The 12,265-nt window shown below is 36.3% G+C and overlaps 1 protein-coding gene across 2 annotated transcripts; it reads right to left on the reverse strand.

The window, feature by feature from the left end:
• Positions 1–12,265, reverse strand: LOC108268049 (galactose-specific lectin nattectin). Of its 2 annotated transcripts, none has more exons than XM_053681423.1 (10): positions 12,054–12,265; positions 10,712–10,750; positions 10,472–10,501; positions 8,377–8,462; positions 8,167–8,301; positions 7,970–8,081; positions 5,076–5,126; positions 1,548–1,577; positions 1,369–1,436; positions 1–930 (listed from the first exon to the last, which is right to left on the reverse strand). In XM_053681423.1, exons 1-10 carry the CDS (start codon positions 12,109–12,111, stop codon positions 850–852), a joined length of 690 nt encoding a protein of 229 aa, XP_053537398.1. In that variant the 5' UTR covers positions 12,112–12,265; the 3' UTR covers positions 1–849. The 2 variants fall into 2 exon arrangements, with proteins under 2 accessions (XP_053537398.1, XP_053537397.1); XM_053681422.1 differs by lacking the exon at positions 12,054–12,265 and adding an exon at positions 11,592–11,807.

Below are 12,265 nucleotides of genomic sequence, written 5' to 3' on the forward strand. Positions count from 1 at the left end.
AGAGAGAGTCATAGGTCCCTTCTTTATCTATGCAATATGTCATGGCTTATACAGATAATATTAGATCTAATTAACTATGAAATTTCTATACAATCCTTCAATCCCCTTTTTTTTCTTAAAACTAAACAATAAATAATCAAAAAATATTACTAGGTAAAAAGATTTAACAGTCATTATATAGATAGCAAGGCTTAATCTTCCTGAGATTCTAATGAGCCCAGGAGGCATTTGCAGGTAGTTACAGAAGAGAAAAAAACTTTAGGTGTTTTCACATCCTTCTTTCAGAATTACGTCTCTCAGCTCCACATAAAATAGCACTGATGCAGAGAGAGGGCAAGGATGTTTACTATACTTCTACAATATCTTCTACTATATCTTCTACAATATGAGCCAACTTACACTATATGGCCAAAAGTTTGTGCACACCTGTCCATCACACCCACATGTGGTTCTTCCCAAAACTGTTGCCACAAAGTTGGAAGCACATATTTATGTAGGATGAATTTGTATTGAGGGCACGGTGGCATAGTGCGTTTGCCTCACACCTCCAGGGTTGAGGGCTCGATTCCCGCTGTGGGTCTGTGTATGTGACGATTGCATGTTCCCCACAGCCACGCTCCATAATCTTGTGGAAAACCTTCCCAGAAGAGTGGAGGTTATTATAACAGTAACAGGGGGAATAAATTTGGAATGAGATGTTCAACAAGCATATATGAATGTTATATAGTCAGACATCCACAAACCTTTGGCCATATAGTGCATAAAGTTGTCTGTATCTAATAATTCCTAATTATGAAACTCAAGCTCTAATTCTATTCAAACATTTTAATGTTCTCTTCAGTGCCAAGTCTATTTTGGTTTCTTATAAATGTTTTTCAAGTGAATTGTAGTGTTGTTTGGCATTCCACTGTCCATCAGCTTCTGTTTAATCTGTAGGGACAACAGACATAGTTGTGTCATAACAGCACGACAGTGTAACATATCAATGCTTTATCCGTAAATGAAATATTTAAAATTCTTTCTTTCTATTTGAAAGATGCAAGGCATTGGAATTTTATCAGAAAAACACCTTGAGCATGATAATCAAGTTTCTGTACATTTTTGTAGTTTCTTTTAGTTTCCTTTAGTTTAGTTCCACTTGTTGCTTCAAATTTATAAAATATCATAAAGATGTGCCAGGTTTGTGACTGTGGCGAATAAACTGTTATTGGAGAGTCTCCCGCACATTTAAAGATTCATTCCATGTTTATGATCCTATATTGTTGCTGACAAGACATGCATATGTCATATACAGTGTATTAAAGTAGTAAAGAAGTAAAGGACACCGAATGGAATTGTGTTTTTTCCTTCTGAATGTTTATATGTTACCTTTTGGAGAAGTTCTTCAGTGTCAGATTCCAGCAAGTCTTTTTCTGAAATTATTTCGAGCTGTATCTCTGCAGAAAACCATTAAATAAATTACATTAAAAAGGGAACTGAAATTTCAGAAAAGAAAATGTCATTCTTTCTTATCTTGTACCAATTTCTTAAAAACAGTTGTTCAGTACCTGCTTTGATCTTAGCTGGGATGGCTGGTTCTGCAGGACATAAAAGGTACATACATTGTTTCATATTAATTGTGCTAGCCATGTCTGCCTGTCAGAATTCATTTAGTTAGGCTGAAGGAGTACATAGGTCTGTGTACGTTGTGTTCATTCGTTTTGGTTTCAAAATTGAAAAACAAAATACAACCCCATTCCAAATATGTTGGGACAGTATGGAAAATGATAATAAAAAAAGAGGAGTCACTTGTAAATGTACTTTGAATTGTATTTAAACAAAAATGTATAAAGACAAGGTATTTGATGTTTTACCTAATCATCTGCATAATATTTTGAAGATAAATGTTTATTTAAAATTGATGCAAGAAACACATTCGAAAAAAGTTGGGACACAGGCAGTTTAGGACTAATAGTGATGTGACAAGTAATAAGAAGGTGATGTGAAACAGGTGAGCCAATCGTCTAATCATAGTATATAAGGAGCCTCCAAAAAAGGCCTAGTCCTTCAAGAACAAGGATGGGTCGAGGCTCACCAATCTACCAACAGATGCGTCAGTGAATAATCCAACACTTTGAGAACAACATTCCCTAAAGACAAATCGGTAGGCTTTTGGGCATTTCACCTTATACAGTGTACAATATAATTAAAAGATCCAAGGAATCCGGTCAAATCTTGGTGGGTAAAGGGAAGGTCAAAAATCACTTCTGAATGCACATGATCTCCAATCCCTCAGCTGTCACTGTCTTAAAAACCATCATGAGTCTGTAATGGATATCCTGACATGGGTTCGGGAATACTTTGGTAAACCTTTGTCACTCAACACCATTTTGTTAAAAAAATACTCTGATCTCATGCATATCAAACAATTGCAAACACAACACAGGTTTATTCAAAAAATATATGCAACAATTATTAGCACCCCTATGAATTCATATGAGAAAAATATATTTGAAATATATTCTCACTGATCTTTTACAATTTTTTAGTACACCTGGGTGACGAGGAACAGGAAATTGTTCAACCATGACTTCCTGTTTCACAGGGGTATAAATATGAAGTAACACATAGACCAAATACTTTAGTCATTCATAACAGTGGGTAGGACCAAGGAGTGTGGCTGTGATATGCTGTTGAGCTTCACAAAATGGGAAGTGGCTATGAGAAAATAGCACAGGGATTGAAAATGTCCATTTCAACCATCAGGGCAATTATTAAGAAGTTCCAGTCAACTAAAAATATTATGAATCAACCTGGAAGAGAACGTGTGTCTATATTGTCTCAACACACTGTGAAGAGGATGGTTCGAGTGGCCAAAAAATCTCCAAGTATCACAGCTGGAGAATTGCAGAAGTTAGCTGTGTCTTGGGGTCAGAAAGTCTCCAAAACTACAATCTGAAGTCACCTACAGCAACCAAGTTGTTTGGAAGGGTTTCAAGAAAAAAGCCTCTACTGATCCAAAAACAAACCCAAGCATCTTCAGTTTGCCAGACACTACTGGAACTTCAAATGGGATCGGGTTCTATGGTCAGATGAAACCAAAATAGAGATTTTTGGCAATAAACACCAGAGGTGGTTTTGGTGCACACAGAGAGGTAGCCATATGGAAAAGTACCTCATGCCCACATATGGTGGTGGCTCTTTAATGTTTTTCTGGCTCTTTTTCTGCCAGAGGACCTGGACATTTTGCTATGATACATGTCATCATGGACTCTATCAAATATCAACAGATATTAAATGAAAACCTGACTGCCAGAAAGCTTCAAATGGGGCATGGTTGGATCTTCCAGCAGGACAATGATCCAAATCAAACATCAAAATCAACACAGAAATGGATTATTGACCACAAAATCAAGGTCCTGCCATGGCCATCCCAGTCCCCTGACCTGAACCCCATAGAAAACCTGTGTAGTGAACTGAAGAGGAGAGTCCACCAGCGTGGACCTTGAAATTTGTAGGATCTGGAGAGATTCTGTATGGAGGAATCATCTCAGATCCCTTGCCATGTATTCTCTAACCTCATCAGGCATTATAGGAGAAGACTCAGAGCTGTTATCTTGGCAAAGCAAGGTAGCACAAAGTATTGACTAAAAGGGTGCTAATAATTGTTGCACACCTATATTTAACTTTTTTGTTGTTGATAAATCTGTATTTTGTTTGCAACTGTTTGATATCCATGAGAGCAGCGAATTTTTGTACATTTTTAAGAAAAGATCAAAAGATTAAACAATACATTTTTCACAGACTTGCTCATATTTATTGGGGGTACCAACATTATTGGAGGGCACAGTATCTTTTACATAGAAATGTACATGCAGTGGACCTTTAAAGCTTTACTCTAAAAGATAAATATGTACAATTATGTTGCTTAAATCTTTATTAAAGGTACTCTATATCTATATTTCCAGTCGAAAGGTACATAGACTGACAGAAAACTAAACCCATAACACAGTTGTAATGTTATGCTTTAATTTGTTAATATATTTGTCAGGGACTGATATTTTCATGATATTTTCATACAGTGGGTTCTAAAAAAATTCTGTTCTTGCACATTTTTCTGTGTTTAATTTAAAATCAAAAATAGTTTAACAATCTGAAATCTCTCATTTGATAAATATTCAGATTCTAAGGCACTCCAAATTAAGCTCAGGTGCATCCTGTTTGCTTGTTTGACTGGATTTGTCCTGTGGCAAATTCAATTAATTAGACTGTCCAAACTGTATACCGCTTATAGAGAGATGAGACAAAGATCAACTTGAACCAGAATGATGGGAAGAGAAGAGTGTGGAGGAGAGAAGCAACTGCTCATTATCCTTATCCAAAGCATACCACCTCGTCTTATGGCGTGAGCGTGTATGGCTGTCAATGGAAATGGTTCTCTTGTATTTACAGTGTTGATGATGTGACTGCTGACAAAAACAGCAGGATGAATTCTGAAGTGTATAGGGCTATATTATTTGCTCAAATTCAGCCAAATGCTTCTAAATTAGATGGCGCTTCACAGTGCAGATGCAATGACCAAAAGCATACTTAGAAGAAACCCAAGGATTTTTTAAGGTGAATATTTTTTAAAGGTGAATGTAAAGACACGGCAGAGTATCACCAGGGAAGAACGCCAGTATCTGGTGATGTCTTTGGGTTCAAGGCTTCAGGCAGTCATTGACTGCAAAGGATTAGCAACCAAGTATTACAAATGACAATTTGATTTATGATTATGTTGGTTTGTCACATAGAATGTGCTGTGTAATTCCTACACCATTCACCCAGTTTGGATGTAAATAGCCTTAGATTAAGATTAGTTTAAAGCTGAAATTCTACACTTTGAACTCATTTTTTATTTAATTTCAACTTCAATGTACTGTGGTAGACAGCTAAAATAACAATAACAATCAAATATTTATGGACTTGACTGTATATTATAACAATATAATCACTATTATTGTTAAGGCAAGCAGAATGCCAATAGATTTGTGACCATAAAGTATTATTTATTAGACATAGTTAAAGATAGCGGGCTAGGAGATTGGAATACTCACTTGCACATGCTGATGGGTACAGGATCGTGCAGGGTGCATCATTCCAAGCACCTAAAGAACAGACAAATGACAAAACACATTAATACACATGAATGATATAGGGTATAGAAATGTACAGATATATTTTAAATATACTGGGCATGGTAAAAAGAAATATTTTCAGTACTTTATTAAATTCACTCATTACAAAGGTCATTAAAAACAAGTTCTATATATTTGACATTTCCAGAATAAACAGAAAGCATTGGGTTACTGAATAACCCAAATACCTTGCAAAGAGGACAGAAAATCATAAATTAACAATTTAACAAGGGCTAAAAGTTTGTATTTTTCTGTGAATCTATATCAGTTATATTTTTCACTTATAGACTATTAATGACTTTTGTCGTTTTGGAAATGCATTAATTTTATCCAGTGATTTTCTGTGAAATCTGATGCATCAGATACTGTTTAACTTGAAAGTAGTCAAATTGAGTGGCTTTAATGCCTTTAAATATGTGATGATGCTGGTGCAGCATTACCAGTCATAGATAAATCCAGTTCGTGGGTCAGAAGTGTTTAAGAAGTTTAGGAGGATAATGTTGCTGTAGCTGAATTGACCTCTGTATTCCACAGCATGTGCCATAGCCACATGTACTACAGTAAGCAGATTTTTGTTTTAATAAAAAGACATAAAGAGACTATAGGCCTACGTAAGCCCCCAAATTCTCAAGAAATTGAGTCCCTAAGTCAGTCAGTCGGTTGTATCAAGTTTCTTTGCAAGTCAAAGGTGGCTACTTTTCTACTGTTTTTTCTTATGAATTTTGTTGGCTACTGCAGTGGAGTCCAAAATCTGAGACTACATTGAAAATCTGGATTTTTCTTTTTCACTCAAAATAGGAATTAAAGCTGCAGTACTGAACTTTTGCCTCTCTATCGCCATCTCTGTTTGAAACATAAAATTGCAAGTTACTTGCAGAGTTATTATTATTTTCCTATTCAGATTCTCCTATATGCGGATGAATCTGATGGTTTGAGGTATTCGTATGGATTGAATATTAGCTCCAGTACTTGACAGCGGTAGTGGCAGCGGATACGGTTTTCTTGGAGTAGAGGTGAGTTGCTCTCTCCCATAGCTAGCAGAAATTAAGTGCAATTTACCACACTGACCTTAGCACAAACAAAACACCATAGAAAACTCGATATATAGCTTCAGCAAGTGAACAAGTGTGCTAATGTTAGCTAGCTACCTATTAAGCCACTGAAATTTTTTACTTGTTCATCAGAAAAAAGCCATCTCTGTGTCAGTCTCAATCCCTTCAGATCTCAGAGTGTCGCCACCTCTCAAAAGCTATGCAGATATTTATTCTCGTTTTAGCACAGGCTCGGTCACTTTCACTCTCCGCAGTTCGAGGCTTCTTGGCTTTGACAACAGCTGATTCACGGGTGTCAGCAATGATTGACATTAAACTATCCAGATTAAAAGCAGCCATCTAGATGACATGTTTAAATTCTAAGCAACTCTTGTAAGAACACGTGATATAGTAGCCGGCCCTTCTTCTTTTTCTTTACGAACGTGACGTAATCACGCAAAAGCATGGTTACGTCAAAGTCCACGCAAATCATGTCAAACTGACGTTTCCCACGAAATCCGACCCGACAGCTCAATTTATAAATCATTATTTTAAGCTTACCGTTGTGGATCGAGATAAGGTAAGGAGACAGTTGTGAATATTGATATTTTTTTCATGTACTTGCTCAGTAATTGATTTTTGTTCATTTTTATCCAAAAAAAGTTTCATACTGAAGTTTTAAACAGAAGGGTTACGAATTTTGAATGTAAGCAATTAATTTTTTTTTTTTGTTAACTGTTTTGTACAAAAGGTATTTTCCCTCATGACTAATCTCTTGTATTGAAGCTCGTGTTCAGACGACACTCCGATGGACTTGAAAATGAACCAGAAGGTTTTGCACAAACTTTTGGAGTCCATGCCAGCTTGAGTGCACACTGTCATTAAAGCAAAAAAGGGGACATACCAAACACTAAGAAACTCTGAAATTCAGGTTTCAAAGATTCTACTTTCCACTGACGTTGTTGACAATATTATACACTCACTGTCCACTTTATTAGGAACACCTGTACACCTTCTGTGTAAGCTTTAGAGACTGGTGTGTGTGAAAATCCCAACTGTATCTGAAATACTCAAACCAGCTCGTCTGGCACCAACAACAATGCCACAGTTAAAGTCAAGGAGATCACACGTTTCCTCCATTCTGATGTTTGATATGAATATTAACTGAAGTTCTTGACATGTATCTGCATGATTTTTTTTGCACTATGTTGCTGCCAATGACTGACTGATTGGACAGCTGCATGAATGAGCAGGTGTACAGGTGTTCCTATTAAAGTGACAGGTCAGTATAATTTGTAATGAAAACTGTTCACATCATATTCACAAGTGGTCTCAGACTTTTGGACGCCACTGTATATCACATTAAAGATGGAAACGGATCTGACATAATTTATCTTGGTTTCATTTTTACATAACAGGGATGTGAAGACGAGAGCAGGTGATTTCGATGCAGTGGAATCTGATTAATCAGTTCTATCCAAATCACCACTTGTTTGATGTGGTATGACAGTTTCATGTCTCAGATGCTGGTTTATGGTACGCTCAAATTTGCAGTCTTGTCTATGAAATAGACCACAAACATTTGTGCATGGTAGTGCATTCCTGCTCAACATAAAGTATAGTTTTGTATCCATGTCCAGGTAAATTCATGCTGCTCTGAAAGATAAATGATGTGAAGACACTGCCAGACAGGCAATAAACTGAAAAAGTTATCATTTGAGACACTGTTGTCCTGCCATGTTTTAGTTTTCTGTACATCATATAAATATTAAAGTGAAAAACCTAGATAATTCATCGACAAACAGTCTTCTATTCGATTAGAATTATCAGGCTGTCCAGTAAACCAGTATGTGTAATCAAATGCTGTCCCATCAGTCCACACCCAAACTCCTTCCTGGAGGAAAAAATAAATAGTTTTAAATATAAAGTAATGCAATGAATTCTCAAATATGCTGGAATGTTGTTCTTGTGTTACAAACCTGTACTGTATCACTGGCACCTATCCATGTTGGATTATTTGACTTAGTTGCATTTAGGACTAAAGCCTGGATGAAAGCATACACCTGCATGTTGTGCACAGATGCAAGATGCCCTCCCATGCTCACACAATTTTGCTGGAAGAAATCACAATAATTAATATTTATTGTATATTTTTTAAAATTACAATCACATGTAATAGAAGACATTACCTCTGCGTTATCCCAGGTTGTTTCTGTTGTGAAGATCTTGAAGCAGCGTGATCCAAGCTGTGTCCAGCTACGCTGGCATTTTAGATCTTAAGAGATATACCACATAATATACATGTAACCTTTGTTAATGTGGAGCAGTGGATTACACAAGCAGATTGCACGTATGACTACTTAGTCAAATTTTTGGCTAGTTTGGAAAAGTTTTATTTATATATTTATTCGTTTTTAGACAAAGTTTGCTTAATAAGTAAGTTAAGTCAGTTGATGGGCACACACTAAAAAAAAGCTGTTCACAGCTATTTATCATTATTTATTATCTTTGCTGCAGAGCAATGTCTCATGAGGAAGGACAGTATTGTGTAGATAAGTCTTTACAATAGATCAGTCTATATTACTCTATACACTCACTGTGTTCCTAACGGTATTTGAAACACTTCTCCAGTTAACCAATAACCAACTACCTTTATCTTGTTAGCTAAAACACAGAGCCTACCATTTCACAAATTAGACAGCTAATATTCATGTAGTAATGCACAGAGCAGAGGATTAATGACAGAGCAGGGAATACTCTATACACTCAAAAGGTGAGCAGCCTGCTCTGGATGGGAGCATATGTTGCTCCAAAATGTGCACATATCTTTGTGCATTAATGCTGCCCTCACAGATCTGTAAGTTACTGTATCTTGGCATGGGCACTGACACACCCCCATACCATGACAAATGCTGGCTTTTGGACCTGACACTGATAACAGCTTGGATGGTCCTTTTCCTTTTTGGATCAGAGAACACAATGGCTGTTTTGTCCAAAAACTATTTGAAATGTTGACTCGTCAGACCACAAAACACGATTCCACTGTGCTACTCTCCATCTCAGATGAGACCGAGCCCAGAGAAGTCAGCGGTGTTTCTGGACAGTGTTGATGTATGGCTTCTGCTTTGCATAGTAAAGCCTTAACTTGCATCTGTGGATGGTGTTTAACTAACAAAGGTTTACCAAAGTATTCCCGAGCCCATGTCAGGATATCCATTACAGACTCATGACGGTTTGTAAGACAGTGACGTCTGACAGATCAGAGGTGCATTCACCTCGAGAGTGGTATTTGGCCTTGCCCTTTACACACCGAGATTTGACCGAATTCCTTGAATCCTTTAATTATATTGTACACTGTAGAAGGTGAAATGCCCAAAATCCTACTGATTTGTCTTTGTGGAATGTTGTTCTGAACGTGTTGGATTATTTGCGGATGCATCTGTTGGCAGATTGGCGAGCCTCGACCCATCCTTGCTCTTGGACTAGGTCTTTTTTGGAGGCTCCTTATATACTATGATTAGATGACTGCCTCACCTGTTTTACATCACCTTCTTATTTACACTTGTCACATCGCTATTAGTCCTAAATTGCCTCTGTCCAAACTATTTTGGAACATGTTGCATGCAACAATTTAAGAATAAACATTTATCTTCACAAACTGTGCAGTTGATCAGGTAAAACATCAAATACCTTGTCTTTATATGTTTTTTGTTTAAATACAAGTCAAAGTAGATTTACAAATCAGTCTTCTTTGCTTTTATTAGCATTTTCCATACTGTCCCAACTTTTTTGGAATTGGGTTGTATAAACTGGTATTAGTGCTATATTTCTTTTCATGTTTATGAGACCACATACTCTGTGGTTGATGTTAAAATCTCAGTAGGTGGTGACAGAACCCCTTGTAACATGGACATTGTGGGTGGGGAATCATTATAACACTGATGCTATGAGGTTGGAATACTTTACAGATCAGTTTATAAATGTAAAATGTATAACTGGAATTGATATATTTCTGTAAATCAGCATGAGCTTCAGGTTCATCCTTAACTAACTTGAACTATCTCTGATTAACCCCTTTCATCTCTGTCATATAATTTCTGGTGAGGTGAATTATTACTATTTTACCCGATGCTTCAAATGTTTATGTGCAGATTTTACTTTAAATTATTTTGTACTTTGTATCATTTTATCAGTGAGTCTTGTTTTCATTGAGTACTGTAAAAAGGGCTGAGAGAAAAATTAAAATTACTTTGAATTACTTTAACTACTAAAAGTGAAGCTTACCACTCTGTGTGAAGGAAAGTGTGGAGAGCTCTGAAAGAAAAAAATATCAAACATTAGGCTTTCAAGATTGCAACTATGCAATGATGCATGCATCGTTTTCATACACTTATATAGTGTTTGCCCAAGAAACCATCATAGATATTCGCTCTATACTATCTGCTAAAACAGACACTTATAGATACTGTAGGTCAGTTGACTAGTTGAGATATTTGTGATAAAGTGAAAGTCCAAGTTACTGACCTGATAATAGCAGAATGAACAGCATTACTGAAGACATATCTAAAGAGAGGAGCACATACAGTGGCCTGCATAAGTATTCACCCCCCCTTTTTTATAGGGTCATAACAGGGAAGTGAAATGGACTTTATTGTCATTATATGACATGAATGCAAAACATATCCCATAATATATAAGTGGGGTGAAAATAAACATAATTTGCAAAACTCTTTACAAATAAAACATGTAAAAGTCGCTACTGTATAAATATCCACGCCCATTGCTTTGAAATCCCTAGATTTGTCCTGGTGCAACCAGTTGCCTCAGACATCATATATCTAATGCACAAATCTGTTACAGAACATACCTAAACAAACAGAATAGTGAAGGCTAAGTAGCTATCAAAACAAATCTGTGACAATGTTCTGGAAAAGTAAAAAATCAGGGTTTGGTGGTTTGGCTATAAATATATCAAACATAGAACATCCTACAGAACACCATTAAATCTATTATTTAGAAATAAAAAGAATATGCCACAACAGTGACTCGGCTTAGAGGCGGCCATCCACCAAAATCAGTCGCAAGTTAAAGAAGGCATTAGAGAGAGAATCAACCAAGGTAACTCAGAGGAGAAGGAGCTGGAGAAATCCACAGCTCACATAGGAGAAGCTTTTTACAGGACAGTCATAGCCTGAGCATTCCAAAAAGTGCAAAAGAAAATATATGAGTTTACCGAGACTCTGCAAACATGTGGAAACTGCTCTTTTAGGAATGCCAGAAGAAACCCCAACATGTTTATCCTCCAAGTTAGTTAGTGATTTGTAATTAAAAAGAGCAGCCTATAAAATGCCTTTCCTCACATTTCTATTAACATTTCAGATGAAATAAAGAGATGTAGGCTTACGGATCTGCTGGAACAAATATCGATGCACAGTCACTTTCTGCCTGTTTATCTTTTTCATGTTTTTCTGTATTTGCATTAAGAAAGCAACCTTAAAGCAACCTTGAATGGTATTGTAGTAAGTACTGTGAGTTGCCTGAAGGATGTAATAAGTGCCTTTCTATACCCAAAATAGCTTTAAGGCAGTAGATCATTAGCATGACTTTCCATATTCATGCTCCTCTAGTTTGCGCAGGAAAAGGATGAATTTCCTTTAAATTAAAATGTGATCGATAACCACTGTACTCACACTGAGGATTATTCCTGAAAAAAACTAAATTCTCTCATTTATTTAAACTTAAAGTACATTAAGAGAGAAATCAATCTGCAATGCACACATCCTCCAAGTTAGCTAGGGATTTGTAATTAAAGACACATTTAGTGATATAAAAAAGAGCAGCCTATAAAATTCTGATGTAGACTTACCTGTCCTCTGAAACACATATGACTGCACATTCAACTTCTGCCTGATTGTCTTTTTCATGTTTTTCTATATTTGCATTCTTAAGAACCTTAACTATCATTAATATGGTTATTTTTTACTCTTTATCTTGTTTCCTTTATTAGGTTTTCAAATTAAAATACTGACTACTAACAGCATCTGATTTACTGTAGGTCACAGAGCATTTCATGAGTGA

This window comes from Ictalurus punctatus, chromosome 7 (genome assembly GCF_001660625.3).
Source record: "Ictalurus punctatus breed USDA103 chromosome 7, Coco_2.0, whole genome shotgun sequence".
NCBI classification, from domain to species: Eukaryota; Metazoa; Chordata; class Actinopteri; order Siluriformes; family Ictaluridae; genus Ictalurus; species Ictalurus punctatus.